This window comes from Heptranchias perlo, chromosome 2 (genome assembly GCF_035084215.1).
Source record: "Heptranchias perlo isolate sHepPer1 chromosome 2, sHepPer1.hap1, whole genome shotgun sequence".
Lineage (NCBI taxonomy): Eukaryota > Metazoa > Chordata > Chondrichthyes > Hexanchiformes > Hexanchidae > Heptranchias > Heptranchias perlo.
Window position 1 is genome coordinate 157,560,314 of NC_090326.1, and position 17,662 is coordinate 157,577,975.

At 45.5% G+C, this 17,662-nt stretch overlaps 2 protein-coding genes and 1 long non-coding RNA gene across 6 annotated transcripts in view; 2 read left to right on the top strand and 1 right to left on the bottom strand.

Annotated features, from left to right (window-relative positions):
* Positions 1–1,731, top strand: part of LOC137299329 (tetratricopeptide repeat protein 21B-like) — a 130,161-nt gene extending 128,430 nt beyond the window's left edge. Inside the window, exon 29 of the mRNA XM_067967987.1 lies at positions 1,600–1,731. Within this exon, the coding sequence (XP_067824088.1) occupies positions 1,600–1,677 (78 nt within the window). The 3' untranslated portion in view covers positions 1,678–1,731. The remainder of the gene's footprint in view (positions 1–1,599) is intronic.
* A 9,881-nt stretch (positions 1,732–11,612) lies between these two features.
* LOC137299356 (uncharacterized) lies at positions 11,613–17,379 on the bottom strand. The gene is made up of 2 exons (XR_010957887.1): positions 16,916–17,379; positions 11,613–11,861 (listed from the first exon to the last, which is right to left on the bottom strand). It is a non-coding gene; the product is annotated as an uncharacterized lncRNA (long non-coding RNA).
* Positions 17,112–17,662, top strand: part of guk1a (guanylate kinase 1a) — a 28,372-nt gene continuing 27,821 nt past the window's right edge. For 2 of the 4 annotated variants that reach the window (XM_067968027.1, XM_067968000.1), the window contains exon 1: positions 17,131–17,227. Coding sequence is in view for 1 of the 4 variants with exons in the window: in XM_067968010.1 (XP_067824111.1) it covers positions 17,188–17,227 (40 nt within the window). In the remaining 3 variants the exon portion in view is untranslated. Of the gene's footprint in view, positions 17,228–17,662 lie in introns of all 4 variants that reach the window. The other 2 variants (XM_067968010.1, XM_067968037.1) reach the window with 2 other exon arrangements.

Consider the following 17,662-nt stretch of genomic DNA (forward strand, 5'->3'; position numbering starts at 1 on the left):
GGCCGTGTGGTTGATAGTGAGGAGGAACGCTGTAGACTGCAGGAAGATATCAATGGACTGGTCAGGTGGGCAGAAAAGTGGCAAATGGAATTCAATCCGGAGAAGTGTGAGGTAATGCATTTGGGGAGGGCAAACAAGGCAAGGGAGTACACAATAAATGAGAGGATATTGAAAGGTGTAGAGGAAGTGAGGGACCTTGGAGTGCATGTCCACAGATCCCTGAAGGTAGCAGGACAGGTGGATAAGGTGGTTAAAAAGGCATATGGAATACTTTCCTTTATTAGCCGAGGCATAGAATATAAGAGCAGGGAGGTTATGCTGGAACTGTATAAAATACTGGCTAGGCCACAGCTTGAACACTGTACAGTTCTGGTCACCACATTACAGAAAGGATGTAATTGCACTAGAGAGGGTACAAAGAAGATTTACGAGGATGTTGCCAGGACTGGAGAATTTTAGCTATGAGGAAAGATTAGATGGGGTTGGGGTTGTTCTTTTTGGAACAGAGGAGGTTGAGGGGTGATTTAATTGAGGTGTACAAAATTATGAGGGGCCTAGATAGAGTGGATAGGAAGGACCTATTTCTCTTAGCAGAGAGGTCAATAACCACGGGGCATAGATTTAAAGTGATTGGTAGAAGGATTACAGGGGAGCTGAGGAAAAACTTTTTCACCCAGAGAGTGGTGGGGATCTGGAACTCACTGCCTGAAAGGGAGATAGAGGCAGAAACCCTCAACTCATTTAAAAAGTACCTGGATGTGCACCTGAAGTGCCACTACCTACAGGGCTACGGACCAAGTGCTGGAAAGTAGGATTAGGCTGGGTGGCTCATTTTCGGCCGGCGCAGACACGATGGGCCAAATGGCCTCCTTCTGTGCTGTAAATTTTCTATAATTCTATGATTCTATGTCCCTCTCTATCTAAGTAATCATATATTGCATCCCTAATGATTCCCTCAAGCATCTTTCCTATTACCGGTCAAACTAATGGGGCTATAGTTACCCAGGTCCGTCCTGTCTCCTTTTTTAAAGATGGGGACTACATTAGCCTCCTTCCAGGCTATGGGAACCCTCCCAGAGTTCAGTGAGCTATTGAAAATTCAATTAAACACACTGGAGGTGAAATTCAACTTCGGCAAGGGCACAAAATGGCCAGTAGCAGATTGGATGCCCGTTATTTACCCTGCCTGAATTTGCTTTCCATCGACTTTAATGGAAGGGAAAGTGCAGGGTGTGAATTTCACCCCCAACATCATACAGAAGCTAAGTTTTCATCTCCACATAGAAATACATAAAAGTTACAACACAGTAACAGGCCAATCGGCCCAACCGCTCCGTGTCGGCGTTTACCCTCTACCTGAGAAAATAATTCTAATCACCTTTACCCACCCTGTTCCCATATCCCTTCAACCCCTTTTCCTCATCCAATCTAATCTTGAATATTGATATAGTTTCTGCCTCAACCACTAATCCACTAAGTGAATTCCACCGCCTCACAACTCTGTGTAAAGTTTCTCCTGGCCTCAGTTCTAAATCTCTTACATTTAATGTTATATCTATGGGCCCTTATTCTTGATTGTTTCATCTTCCCATTTTCCAGGTGCTGAAGGATCACCCCAGTTATCCAAAGATTCGGAAGGAGGTTTTCGAAAAGGCTAGAGCTTCTCTTAAGCCCTAAGAATTTTAAGACATTTTACATCGATTGTAATTTCAGAAAGTCAAAGAAAACTGTGCGTGCGCAGATATCCACTGAGAATAAAACTCACGATTGGGTTTATTATCATTAATAAAAAAGCTTGTACTTGTTAATTTACCTTTATACTAAACCGAATGCACCTTCTTACATTTATTGAGGCAAACTTTTACATGCTTTTCTTCTCGCTTGTCTTTGGATGTTTTCCCTTTCATGTGGGCATTAAATTAGATAGATTGGATGTAGAAGTCCGCAACCTTCTGAGTGGGAGGCAGGGGTGCTACCAATTGAGCCAAGCTGACAATGAGTGAAATTGTACAGCCAGAACGCTAAAACGTACACCCGACATATGAAAGTTACGCAATAGCCAAGAGTAGCTTCATTATTGCGATATTAAACCTATCCAAAAAAATATCTACTTAAACCAGGATTTTCAATAAAAATGAGATATGCCAACAATTTAGGAAAAATACCAGTTTTGGCGAGAATGGTATATTGCAGGACATCCCACCCGCTTGTAGCAGACAGCCATTACTGCCAGAACTCCCGGCTTCTGCCTAAATTGAATATTCATGCTGACCTGCCTGCCTGCACATGGCTGGCTGTGGGACCTCACACGCACAGATCCAGAAATTTAAAGCAAGAAAGCGGAACGTGTGTCAGTGAGTGTCCTGTAGGATGTTTGGGTGATGTCTGCCAGTGTGTGCGACGTGTGAGTTGTGGGTGTGTGGCTTGCAACAGTGGTAATATGTGAAGGTGAGAGGAAGCATCTGATTGGAAGAGTTGAGTACTGATTGAAAAAGTTTGTTGGTCTGTGGGTGATGGGAGGGTGTAGTGCGTGGAGCAGTGGATGCGGCTAGTGGTGCAGTTGGTGGGAGATGCCACTTGACAGTTGACCTCACTCACCTTGAACTTCTTCCTGCACTGCATCCATGTTTGTGGTGGTATGTGCCTGGCATTGACTTCATCCCCTACTGCCGCCCACTGCCTCTTGAGCATATGTTTGAAGGGCCTTTTGACCCCCCCCCCCCACCCCGTGGATATAGGATGCCCCTCCTTCTGTCCACCTCTTCCACCAAGGCCTCTAGTGCATCAGCAGAGAACCATGGTCTCTCGCAGGTACAAACTCAGATCGGCAGATTGGTGAGGTCTGGCGTGCAGATTGGAGGATGTAGGATTTAGTAGTGCGCAACTTTAATTCAATGTTTTAACATAACAGTCTGTAAACATGGGGACGGGACCTGCATTTGAGTTTTACGTGTGCGATGCCTGATCTCCGCTCAGACTCCTTGCGGACCTGTATTTTATTTTATTGCAAATAAGAAGTGCAGGCTGCCTTTAAGAGGTGCGAGCAACTCACACGATATCTGTGCACATATACCCCCAGGTCTCTCTGTTCCTGCACCCTCTTTAGAATTGTACCATTTAGTTTATATTACCTCTCCTCGTTCTTCCTACCAAAATGTGTCACTTCGCACTTCTCTGCATTAAATTTCATCTGCCATATGTCTGCCCATTTCACCACCCTATCTATGTCCTCTTGAAGTCTATCACTATCCTTCTCACTGTTTACTATACTCCCAAGTTTTGTGTCATCTACAAATTTTGAAATTGTGCCCTGTACACCCAAGTCCAAGTCATTAATATATATCAAAAAAAGCAGTGGTCCTAGTACGGACCCCTGGGGAACAACACTGTATGCCTTCCTCCACTCCGAAAAACAACTGTTCACCACTACTCTCTGTTTCCTGTCACTTAGCCAATTTCGTATCCATGCTGCCACTGCCCCTTTTATTCCATGGGCTGACAAGCCTATTATGTGGCACTTTATCAAAGGCCTTTTGAAAGTCCATATGCACCATCAACCACATTGCCCTCATTAAGAACATAAGAAATAGGAGCAGGAGTAGGCCAATCGGCCCCTCGAGCCTGCTCCGCCATTCAATAAGATCATGGCTGATCTGATCCTAATCTCAAATCTAAATTCATGTCCAATTTCCTGCCCGCTCCCCGTAACCCCTAATCCCCTTTATTTCTAGGAAACTGTCTATTTCTGTTTTAAATTTATTTAATGATGTAGCTTCCACAGTTTCCTGGGGCAGCAAATTCCACAGACCTACTACCCTCTGAGTGAAGAAGTTTCTCCTCATCTCAGTTTTGAAAGAGCAGCCCCTTATTCTAAGATTATGCCCCCTAGTTCTAGTTTCACCCATTCTTGGGAACATCCTTACCGCATCCACCCGATCAAGCCCCTTCACAATCTTATATGTTTCAATAAGATCGCCTCTCATTCTTCTGAACTCCAATGAGTAGAGTCCCAATCTACTCAACCTCTCCTCATATGTCCACCCCCTCATCCCCGGGATTAACCGAGTGAACCTTCTTTGTACTGCCTCGAGAGCAAGTATGTCTTTTCTTTAGTATGGACACCAAAACTGTATGCAGTATTCCAGGTGCGGTCTCACCAATACCTTATATAACTGCAGCAATACCTCCCTGTTTTTATATTCTATCCCCCTCGCAATAAAAGCCAACATTCCGTTGGCCTTCTTGATCACCTGCTGCACCTGCATACTAACTTTTTGATTTTCTTGCACGAGGACCCCCAGATCCCTTTGTACTGCAGTACTTTCCAGTTTCTCGCCTTTAAGATAATAACTTGCTCTCCGATTTTTCCTGCCAAAGTGCATAACCTCACATTTTCCAATATTGTATTGCATCTGCCAAATCTCCGCCCACTCACCCAGCCTGTCTATATCCCCTTGTAGGTTTTTTATGTCCTCCTCACTCTCTACTTTCCCTCCCATCTTTGTATCATCTGCAAACTTTGATATGTTACACTCGGTCCCCTCCTCCAAATCGTTAATATAGATTGTAAAGAGTTGGGGACCCAGCACCGACCCCTGCGGAACACCACTGGCTACTGGTTGCCAGTCCGAGAATGAACCATTTATCCCAACTCTCTGTTTCCTGTTAGATAACCAATCCTCCACCCATGCCAGAATATTACTCCCAATCCAGTGATTCTTTATCTTGAGCAATAATCTTTTATGTGGCACCTTGTCGAATGCCTTCTGGAAGTCCAAGTACACTATGTCCACTGGTTCCCCTTTATCCACCCTGTACGTTATATCCTCAAAGAACTCAAGCAAATTTGTCAGACATGACTTCCCCTTTGTAAAGCCATGCTGACTTTGTCCTATTAAATTATGTTTATCCAAATGTTCTGCTACTGTCTCCTTAATAATACTCCAAAATTTTACCCACCACAGATGTTAAGCTAACTGGTCTATAATTTCCAGCCTTCTGCCTACTACCCTTTTTAAATAAGGGTGTTACATTGGCAGTTTTCCAATCTGCCGGGACCTTTGCCGAGTCCACAGAATTTTGGAAAATTATTACCAAAGCATCCACAATCCCTACTGCCACTTCCCTCAAGACCCTAGGATGTAAGCCATCAGGTCCAGGGGATTTATCCGCCTTGAGTCCCATTAATTTACTGAGTACCAATTCCTTAGTGATTTTAATCGTATTTAGCTCCTCCCCCCCTTGAGCCCCCTGTTTGTCCAGTGTTGGGATATTCTTAGTGTCCTCTACCGTAAAGACTGAAACAAAATATTTGTTCAGCATTTTTGCCTTCTCCATGTTTCCCACCATTAATTTCCCAGTCTCATCCTCTAACCCTCTCTGTTACCTCACCAAAAACTATCAAGTTAGTTAAACATGAATTGCCTTTAATAAATCCGTGCTGGCTTTCCTATATTAATCCATACTTGTCCAAGTGACTATTAATTTTGTCCCGGATATTCGTTTCTAAAAGCTTTCCCACCACTGAGGTTAAACTGACTGGCCTGTAGTTGCCAGGTTTATCCTTACACCCTTTTTTGAACAAGTGTGTAACATTTGCAATTCTCCAGTCCTCTGGCACTACCCACCATATCTAAGGATGATTGGAAGATTATGGCCAGCACCTCCGCAATTTCCACCCTTGCTTCCCTCAGCAACCTAGGCTGCATCCCATCCGGACCGGGTGATTTATCTACTTTAAGTACAGCCAGCCTTTCTAGTACCACCTCTTTATCAATTTTTAGTCCATCCAGTTTCTCAACTACCTCCTCTTTTACTGTGACTTTGGCAGCATCTTCTTCCTTAGTAAAGACAGATGCAAAGTATTCATTTAGAACCTCAGCCATGCCCTCTGCCTCCATGCGTAGATCTCCTTTTTGGTTGCTAATCGGCCCCACTCCTCCTCTAACTACCCTATTTATATGACTGTGGAAAACTTTTGGATTCCTTTTATATTAACTGCCAGTCTATTCTCGTACTTTCTCTTAGCCCCTCTTATTTCCTTTTTCACTTCTCCTCTCTACTTTCTATATTAAGCCTGGTTCTTACTTGTATTATCAGCCTGACATACATTCTGCTTCATCTTACTCTCTCTCTCTTTCGTCATCCAGGGAGCTCAGGCTTTAGTTGCCCTACCTTTCCTCCTCGTGGGAACGTACCTAGACTGTACGCGAACCATCTCCTTTTTAAAGGCCGCCCATTGTTCCATTACAATTTTGCCTGCCAATCTTTGATTACAATTTACCCGGGCCAGATCCGTTCTCAACCCATTGAAATTGGCCCTCCTCCAATTATGTATTTTTACTCTAGATTGCTCCATGTCCTTTTCCAACACTAATAGTGTTACTAGCTTCACACTGGCAAACAAAGTGGCCAGTTCGCTGAAGTTTCAGCAGCAGCACATACTTTGCGTCAACGTGTATTGACACAGTAGAGGTGGAGTCCCACATACCACTGAGCTGAAGAACTCAGCCAGACAGCTGTGGGGAGGGAGGCAATGAGTACGAGTCAGTCATCTGCTAACGGAGGGGTGGGAAGAACCAGAGTGAGAGTCATCGGCAAGCCACTGCCTGAAGAGCAATAATGGCTCAGGTTGTACGAGGCCCAGGGAGGTAAGAAGGACTGAGAAGAAAACAGCGGGATTTCACACCTTCTAAAAACAAAATCCAGGAGCCATAAACACTATAGCTTAGATTTTCCACTGAAGTTTTGGGCAGTCATCGCTCCCAACAGTGGTAAAGATATTTTCAGCCTGCTACTGGTGTGGGGTTAGACATATTAGCAATTGGATACAACTGCCAGCATCAGACATATTGCTGTGGGAGGAGCAAGGATTTGAAATGTTTCCAATCTTCACCAATGATTAGCAGGGAGGGATAATCCCAGTTGCAGGCTCCTATACAAATGAAGCTTTTCACAAGTATTCTACTTTTCTGCTTTCCCGAAAGCACTTACTCAGGCGGGGGTATTGCTCAACGGGTGCTGGCTCCTTTCTCTTCATTATTCAGTAAGCATGCGGTAGAAGGGCTGTTTCCGATGAGACCCAGGATCAAGTTGTGAGATTGATTACTGGCAAACAGGGAAACAATTGTAGAGAGGGAGGGTCCTGGAATATGCTGCACTGTCACAGAGTACCTGGAAGGAAGTCAGAGTGACAGCAGGGACATCTCCTTACCAATGCCACCCAAGTGAGGACTTGGATAAGCAGTTGGCGATAAGTAAACCTGGTGTGAGGTACTGGACACTCCCTGGATGGGTGCAGCCACGCTGTAGTTGCCTCTGAGAGTCCTCACACAGAGGTAGGATTTCGAGCGCTGCTACTTAAAGGGCTTCAACAGCCTTTTGAAGTGAAGCACAGGCAGTTTTGATGAAACTTTCCGTTACAGCAAGATGTGTTTTTGGAGAAGTTGCAGAGCACCCCAGCCCAAGAACATTCAGACTTACAGAGGCAGCGGTGGAGGTGCTGCTGCATGGGGTGGATGGAAGGAGGACTGTTGTGGTTGGCAGTCCATTGGCACTCTCCAGAGGAGAGCAGTGGAAAATGGCCGGGAGAGAGTGGCAGTCAGAATCAATGCTATCTGCAATAGAATCATAGAATCATACAGCACAGAAGGAGGTATTTCACCCACCGTGCCTGTGCTGGGTCTTTGAAAGAGCTAACCATAAGACCATAAGAGATAGGAGCAGGAGTAGGCCATTCGGCACTTCGAGCCATTTAATGAGATCATGGCTGATCTGATTTTTACCTCAACTCCACTTTCCCGCCCTTTCCCCATATCCTTTGACTCCCTTGCTGATCAAAAATTTGTCTAACTCAGCCTTGAATGTATTCAATGACTCAGCCTCCACAGCTTTTTGGGATAAAGAATTCCAAAGATTCACGACCCTCTGGGAGAAGAAATTCCTTCTCATTTCCGTCTTAAATGGGCAACCCCTTATTCTGAGACTATGCCCACTAGTTTTAGATTCCCCCATGAGGGGTAACATCCTCTCAGCATCCATCCTATTGAGTCCCCTCAGAATCTTGTATATTTCAATAAGATCTCCTCTCATTCTTCTAAACTCCAATGAGTATAGACCCAACCTGTTCAATCTTTCCTCATAAGACAACCCTTCCATACCCAGAATCAACCTGGTGAACCTTCTCTGAACTGCCTCCAATGCAAGTATGTCCTTCCTTAAACAAGGGCACCAGAACTGTACGCAGTACTCCAGGTGTGATCTCACCAGCACCCTGTACAGTTGTAGCATGACTTCCCTGCTTTTATACTCCAACCCCTAGAAATAAAGGCCAATATTCCGTTTGCCTTCCGGATTACCTGCTGCACCTGTATGTTGGCTTTTTGTGTTTCATGTACGAGGACACCCAGATCCCTCTGTACCGCAGCATTTTGTAGTATTTCTCCATTCAAATAATATTTTGCTTTTTTATTTTTCCTCCCAAAATGGATGACTTCACATTTTCCCACATAATATTCCATCTGCCAAATTTTTGCCCATTCGTTTAACCTGTCAATATCCCTTTGCAGACACTTTGGGCTCGATTTTCGCACTTGCGATCAGGTGCGTTCGTGGCGGGGGGGCTGCGAAAATCAGGGATTCCTGGGGCGGGTCTGGAACCCGGCTCCAACCCGTCCACTTCCCGTGACGCGCTGACATGCGCGCGCAGCCCCCGCATGTGGGACTTCTGCCAGCAATTAAAGCCGGCGGGGTGCCACTTAAAGTACTTAAACAGCTACTTCAGGTCGTTTACAGACCTGATTGACCTGATATTGTAGGAGGGATGGGATTTTGAAATTAACTGAGACTGTTTCCCGTACTGGGGGAAACACTCCCAGTTCAAATGGACGTGTTGCAGCCATCAGCCTGTGGCAGCTGCAAAGGTCCATTTGACAGGTGTGGGGGGAGACCCTCACTCATTGCAGGAGGCCACTCTGTCACTTTGGACAAAGTTTGGCCTCCACCACCCTCTGCCTAACAATAAAATGCACAAACTTGCACACTTACCCCGGTGTCCAGACACATTTACCTACCTTGCGGACCCCCTCAAATGTACATCTGGTGGATGGGGGCCGCCGTAGCTGCAGTCATGACCTCCTCGGAGGACGAACAGCATCACCAGTCTTGCCAGCCATGCCGTCCACCTCTGACACATGGAGCCCCACAATACAGTGCTATGACACATCCACTGCACAGCAGGAGGGAGGGAAACCGCAGAGAGAGATGCGGCGCAGAAGGCACTACCCTCGCCACAGGGTCCACAGACCGAGGCTCAGCTTCCTGGACCTCTCTGAGCAGCAGTGCACACGGAGGCTCAGAGTCACTCGACATGTAGTCGTGGACATCTGCAGCCTCCTTCATGCCGAGCTGCTCCCGGTTGGCCCGAGCACCATCTTCTTACCCGTCGCTGTCAAAGTCACCACTGCCCTCAACAACTTCTCCTCCGCATCCTTCCAGGGTGCCACCGGAGACATCGCCAATGTCTCTCAGTCGTCTGCACAAAAGAGCCCTGCAAATACACCTACACCCACTCTGCAGTGACACAATGGGTGGCATCAGTTGTGGGTCTCCATAGTGATCCTCAGGAAAGGGCATTATTGCACAAACCAGACAAGATTCGCAAAGACGTGGCAGTAGTGGTGACAATATAATATGTAATGTGAGTTGATCAGAAATTAAATATAGGTAAACACCATGACGAACCCTCAAACACCCTTGTGCATCCCCTTCATGCTCACGACACGTTTGCCTTACGCTTCACACTGCACATATGTGATGCATGCCCTGTGGCTGCAGCACAGGTAGTGGCAGGTTGAGAGAGCCTGACCGTGAAAGAGATGCATAAGAGGGTGAGTATGAGATAGAGCCATGAGATTGTATGAGGATTGGGTTGAGTGGTAGTGGCGGGATGAGTACTGGCGAGGTGAGTAAGTGCAGGTAAGATAAGGATGACCTTTGAGTGGGTGTGAGGGGTGATGCGATAGAGTAGTGTTGGCAGTGCAGAAGGAGATGTGGGGTGGGGGCAATGATGTGGCAGACGGAGGGGAGGGGAATGAGTAAGTGTACTCACTGTGGCTGACCTACTTAGGTGATTGAAGCGCCTCCTGCACTGTATGCAAGTGCGCGATATGTTGGTGATGCTGGTGACCTCCTCTGCCACCTCGAGCCAGGCCTTCTTGGTGGCAGAGGCAGGCCGCTTCCTCCCGCCCCGCCCGCAGGGGGGAAGATCTCTGTCCTCCCCCTCCTCCTCACCCCATCCAATAAGACCTGGAGTGAGGCATCATTAAACCTGGGAGCAGCCTTCCCCCTGGGCTGCTCCATGCTGTAATTATTCCTATTTTCTGCAGCATCAGTCAGTGGAGGACTGCCCCTTTAAATAGGGCTCCTCCAGCTGACAGACCTTGCTGCACGTGCGCAGTCCGCCCACCGCGCAGCTTACCAGCGGGAAACTCAGAAGCAAAGGTAAGTGGCTCCAATTAGCCTGCGATTGCGTGCGCAGCACACTAATTTCACCGGGCACGTTACTCATGCGCCCAGTCGACCCCCCGCTGAGAACCCGTCGCCCTGCTAATATCGAGCCCTTTGTGTCCTCAACTTGCTTTTCCACCTATCTTTGTATCATCAGCAAATCTGGCCACAAGACATTCTGTTCCTTCATCCAAGTCATTGATACATATATCCAATTGGTCCCACTCCCCTCGTTCTTTCCTCATAGCCCTGCAAGTTTTTCCTTTTCAAGTATATATCCTTTTGAAATTTACTATTGAATCTGCTTCTTCCACCCTTTCAAGCAGAGAATTCCAGATCATAACAAAATAATTTCTCATCTCCCCTCTGGTAATTTTGCCAATTACCTTAAATCTGTGCCTTCTGGTTACCGAAACTCATACCAGTGGAAATGGTTTCTCCCTGTGTGCCCTGTCGAAACCCCTCAAAATTTTGAATGCCTTTCAAATCTCCCCTTAACCTTCTCTGCTCAAAAGAGAACAATCCCAGCTTTTCTAATCTCTCCACATAACTGAAGTCCCTCATCCCTGGTACCATTCTAGTAAATCTCTTCTGCACCCTCTTCAAGGCCTTGACATCCTTCCAAAAGTGTGGTGCCCAGAATTGGACACGAAACTCCAGCTGAGGCCTAACCAGTGATTTATAAAGGTTTAGCATGACTTCCTTGCTTTTGTACTCCTTACCTCTATTTATAAAGCCCAGGACACCATATGCTTTTTTAACCGCCTTATCAACTTGTCCTGCCACCTTCAAAGATTTGTGTACGTAAACCCTCAGGTCTCTCTGTTCCTGCACCCCCTTTAAAATTGTACCTTTTAGTTTATATTGCCTCTCCTCATTCTTCCTACCAAAATACCTGCCTAGCTTAGAAGAAAATGTGAAAGAAGATGGCAGACCTAAAGAAAGCTGCCAAGTTAAGGCTACCCAACAGTACCAAAAAACCTACCCATAAAATTACACATGGCAGGGCAAAATAATGGTCTTGAAATTACACTGTGGCATCATAAATGCTTAACGCTTTCAGCTGACTTTCTTCTCTCAGCAATTATCGTGGAGATGTTGTCTCATTTGTTTTAAGCGATTTAATGCCTCCGCTAAAGTAGAAGAGAATGAGCCTTCATACGCCATTATTAATTTCAAGGCCCAAATGAATGAAACAACAGGTTAAGGACACTGTCAAGAAAATGGTTCAAGCTCCTAGCTGGACGTAACAATAGAAAAGTCCATCTGTACCGCACATGTTACTTATTTTACGATGGTTGCCATTTTCTCACACTTTGACCTTCAGTCTAGATTGCAAATTATTGAAGAAATACCTGCAAAAAGGGAAAAAAAAAGATTTGGGTAAAATACAATCAACGTGTTTTAAAATGCCAAATTTAATACCCCAACAGTACAGCCTAGATCCCAACACAGGTCCTAGAGATGAAAACAATTTCTGTGGTTTTCAATGTACCGCGATTGTTAGCTGTACAGAGTTACCAATACGTGAGATCCAACAACCTACAATTTAAAAAAATATAATTGATTTAAAAAGAACTTAGAAATAGAATTAAAACGAATTTCTTGTTCCTCAGCAGGTTTGCATTTTTGAAGTGCCTCACAGATAACACTTGTATCTCCCACCCCCCTGGCTGCCTGCCTCTCTTCCCTGGCTTTGTCTGTGCCCGGGTGGCCCTGGAGAAGGAGTGCACGGTATCCGCCGGTATGCTTGAGGCCGTCCACGACCGGTGGGCACCGCAGAGATTGGATTGTGTCGTGGATAGTGACAATAATATTCTCATTTCATTTGATAAGTTTCCTTTCTCTGGTATGATTTGGGTGTTCATTGTTTGTGCCCCTCTAAAAAAGGGGGGGGGGCACTTTTGTTAGATTTCTTTTATTTCGGGTTGATGACACTGGGGCAACCCAGTGTCTCTTAACAGGTAATTTAGAGAAAATGCCTCCCACTCACCTACAGCTCAAAGCCGTGTCCGTACGCTGGGTGCAGTACACCGACTGTACTGACAAACTCACTATGACGTTTGGCACAGCAGTCTGGAAGGAGGTAGAACCGACTCTGTTAAATGTGTCCTAGATGAGCCACAGCTAGCTGATCTCAGCCAAGGTGATAGTCGGGATGGCTACAATTGGGTCTCAGCATCTCTCGGCTAAGGAGGGGGATCAAAATTCAGCCAGGATTCCAATTCCCAATCGTTACCAGTGACGGAAATTGGACATGTGAGTGCCAGCTGGGAAGACCTTGATGAGTTAGCAGATGTCAGCCTAGACAGTGATAGAGGTGCTTCAGTTGCTCTCAGTTCCACTGCAATAGGGAAGGGAAAATCGCATAATGACCACCATTCAATAACCGCACAATTTTGGACATCAGGTTAGGACAATATGGGTTTTGGCAGTGATGCCTTGTGCAGTCAAATAGCCTGCTGACACTCACTGTCAAGGCTCCATCGGTGAAGAGTGCCACTTGAGAGAGGTGCATGGACATTCCCGGCTCCCATGCTTCTGTACCCCAGCAAGGGGTCAGTGCCTGCAGCAGGAAATTGTCTGTGTACATTGGGTGAGGATTGGTCTCAGCCTGTGATGCCTCAAACAGTCAATGAGCCTGCCAAAATTAAGAGTGGCCATTTGGCAAGATACTAGAAAGAGCGCTAAACTATTCTTTGTACGCGTTACTGCATCCAGGACAGGCATAAAGAAAATTAACACGGAGTGGCGGAGAAGTGTCCTAATTTTTAAAATTAATTTTACATGAATTTGCTTATCAAAGTGATAGATGTCAGTGCTAGGCGATGGAATATGCTCCTATTTCAACATCTATTGTCAGTATCAACACCAACCACAACTTGCATTTATATAGCACCTTTAACATAGTAAAACGTCTGAAGGCACTTCACACGAGTGTTATCAGACAAAATTTGACCCCGAGCCACATACTAGAACAGGTGACCAAAAGCTTGGTCAAAGAGATGGGTCTTAAGGAGAGTCTTAAAGGAGGGGAGAGAGATAGAGAGGTGGAAAGGTTTAGGGAGGGAATTCCAGAGCTTAGGGCCCAGGCGGCTGACGGCACGGCCGCCAATGGTGGAGCGATGAAAATCGGGGATGCGCAAGAGGCAAGAATTGGAGGAGCGCAGAGATCTCGGAGAGAGCCAATGTAGATCAGCGAGCGCTGGGGTGATGAGTGAATGGGACTTGGTGTGAATTAGGATACAGGCAGCAGAGTTTTGGATGAGCTCAAGTTTACGGATGGTGCAAGTTGGAAGGTCGGCCAGGAGGGCATTGGACTAGTCGAGCCTAGAGATAACAAAGGCATGGATGAGGGTTTCAGCAGCAGATGAGCTGAGACAGGGCAGAGACGGGGGATATTACGGAGGTGGAAGTAGACGGTCTTGGTAATGGAGAGGATATGGGAGTCGAAAGCTCAGCTCTGGGTCAAATAGGACGCCAAGGTTGCGAACAGCCTCAGACAGTGGCCAGGGTGCGGGATGGAGTCGGTGGCTAGGGAATGGAGTTTGCGGTGGGGACCGGAGACAATGGCTTCGGTCTTCCCAATATTTAATTGGAGGAAATTTCTGCTCATCCAATTCTGGAAGTCGGACAAGCAGCGTGACAAATCAGAGGCAGTGGAGGGGTCGGGAGAGGTCAGGTACAGCACGGGTAAGATGCTGACTAAAGCTCTGTAATCTAGTCCGATAATTTTCATTGATCCCAAAGCCTTAGTGTGATATTTCTATTTCTCACACTTGTCATTCATGTCGTTTCTCTGAATGAGATTACCATATATCTGGGCAATTTTGTGTTGGAACCTAACAGGAACTGAGTTGAGGTTCCCCCAGTCTCATTTCACCTTGAACCCTCACAGCCAGCAGGGACAGAGAAAACTTTTATTGCTACAGTCCAGGCTTAGATACAACGAGGTTCCAAAAATGAAAAGAAGTTTTTATGGTTTTTAATCTACTCTAATCACTTCCTCTTGAGATCATGTGCAAACACGAGCTGATCCCAGCAAGATATGGCCTTTTGATTGAATGCTGATCTCAGGCACTGTGCATGTACAATATATATTATTGTTCTCTGAGCACGAAATACTCCATGCGGTTTTCAAAATACACGTGCATTCTATAAGGAGATATTTTCCTCTTTGTATGAATAGAGAGTTATATTCTCCTATATGGTAGAAAATAAAAAAATGGTGGGTGTGGCCAATTTTGCATCCAAAGTTTTACAACATTACAACAATGACCACAATTCAAAGTACTTCATTAGCTGTAAAGCACTTTGGGATGTCTTGAGGTCGCGAAAGACGCTATAAAAATGCAAGTTCTTCCTTTCTTGCAATTCAAATCTATTACAACCATAGAGGCACAAAAAGACGACCTCGTGTTACACATGCGATTTGGGATAGTGTCTGCATCCCTGGCTGCATGCAACAAAGAGTCCCACTCTGGCATACTTCCACAAGCAGAGGAAAGACCCCAGAATTTCTGGCGCAATGTATTCCGTTTCATTCTGGCTCCTCTTTTCTGAAATCCCATGAAAAATTGTACCTCTTTATTTGAAAATTGAACTCAGGAGGGCAAAAATGCCATCAACAGCCAGCTGGTATTGCAATTGATTTCAGCAATGATCCCCCGGATTTCTATCACAAAGTTTAAATTGTGCAAGCCATTCAATTTTGGTACAAAAACTACAAATTAAAAATGTCAGGGAAATATTACATCCAAGAATAATGTCGGACAAAATGGCGGACGGTAGCAGCACAGAGTGCGAGCGACCTTTCTTTACAGCAAAAAAAAGTTATCTGTTTTTAATACAAACCCCAGCATCTGCTACATTTGACCCCACCTCAGTATTCTTGGATGTAATGTTTCCCTGACTAACCTGTTTGAACACCATTCACTCCTTTGATTGCTGTGATTATCTCTCTGCCGAGGTGTGATAAAGGGCAGTTGGAAAGATTATCTGTAATCACCAGGCATTGTTCTCTGACTATATATGCTGTGCCTATATGCATCTCATCACTTCACCTGACAAAGGAGCAAGGCTCCGAAAGCTTATGATTTCAAATAAAGCTGTTGGACTATAACCTGGTGTTGTGCGACTCTTTACATTTGTCCACCCCAGTCCATCACCGGCATCTCCACATCGTATCATTCTATGATTCTAAGAGATTTCACATCAGATTATAGTATCATGGCAGGAGGAGGCCATTCAGCTCATTGTTCCTGTGCTGGTTCTTGGAAAGAGCTATCCATTTACTCCCACTCTCCCTGGTCTTTCCCCTTAGCCCTGTAATTTTTTTCCCTTCAAGTATTTATCTAATTCCCTTTTGAAAGTTACTATTGAATCTGCTATTACATGTAGTGCATTCCAGATCATAACAAATCGCTACCTAAAAAAAAAATGTTACCTCATGTTGCCTCTGGCTCTTTTGCCAATCACCTTAAATCTGTGTCCTCTGGTTACCGAACCTTCTGCCACTGGAAACAGTTTCTCCTTATTCACTGTGTCAAAACCGTTTATGATTTTGAACACCTCCATCAAATCTCCCCTTAACCTCCTCTGTTCTAAACAGAACAACCCCAGCTTCTCTAATCTCTTCACATAACTGAAGTCCCTCATCCCCGGTACCATTCTAGTACATTTTTTCTGTACACCCTCTCTAAGGCCTTGACATCCTTCCTAAAGTGGGGGCCCAGAATTGAACACAATACTCCAGCTGAGGACTAACCAGTGTTTTATAAAGGATAATGTTAAAGTATTGTAAAATAGCTGATCTAATGTACACAGTAACCACCCTCTCCTCTATATCTATGACTAGATGCTACTGCAACACATCTATTATCAATTGTAAACAATTTTACAACACCAAGTTATAGTCCAACAATTTTTATTTGAAATCTACAAGCTTTCGGAGGCTTCCTCCTTCCTCAGGTAAATGTTCAGGAGCTCCTCGAAGCCTACGCATTTATACATATAGAACAATACATGGTGTTTACAGACTGCCCCTGCAACTGCCCGTTGCCAAGGCAATCACCGTGTTCAGACAGAGAGGTGTCACCTGCAGAACCCCCGAATACACATTCAACAAAAAAACAAACAGGAAAAAAAACAGAGAGGCAGAAACATCCGGAAGGCAGAGAAAGCCAGCAAATGACCCATTATATTAAAAACAGATAACATTTGTTCGCTGGTGGGGTAACGTGTAGCGTGACATGAACCCAAGATCCCGGTTGAGGCCGTCCTCATGGGTGCGGAACTTGGCTATCAACTTCTGCTCGACGATTCTGCGTTGTCGTGTGTCTCGAAGGCCGCCTTGGAGAGCGCTTACCCGAAGGTCGGTGGCTGATTCAGGGAGCTCCTGAACATTTACCTGAGGAAGGAGGAAGCCTCCGAAAGCTTGTAGATTTCAAATAAAAATTGTTGGACTGTAACTTGGTGTTGTAAAATTGTTTACAATTGTCAACCCCAGTCCATCACCACATCACATCTATCATCAAGCAAGCTGTGCTTGTCTTGCCAGGACCGGAATTGACGCATCGCGATGACGTCTTAGCCGATGGCTTCCGCTTTATGGTAATCAGTCGGTGAGGCGCGAGCTGGAAACGTTGAAGGGCGGCCCGCCATGTCAAGCATTCATCGCTCATGTTTGTACGGCACCTATTAAGATCTATCACGCGGCAAGGTGAGCAGCTGAAGTTGTCTGTGATACTTTACTGCGCGTTTGTTTTTTTAAAAAAAATATGTATTCCATTTTTTTTGAGGTGAAATGAAAGAATAAAGACATTTTTAGTAAACTAATTTGTGTGCGCGAGCTCATTCCGCCATCTCCGGGCCCTGGCGTCCCGCCCCTACGGTGAGGGCATTGGGCGGGGCGGGCGGGCGCGGCCCTATTGGTTGGTTGTCGCGTCAATCATCCAGCAGCTGGTGGCGTTCCATTCTTCTGATTCAGTTTTACGGGCGCGCAGGCACCAATTTTTTTTTTGTCAATGGTGGCCCTGCACCCTATTTTAATTAGGTACCTAATAGTGCATCTCTCCATTCATTCATTTCCTTTTATCCAAGTTCACCTTACTCTGCATAAACTTGGTGCATTTTTTTTCAAAAAAAAAGATAATTG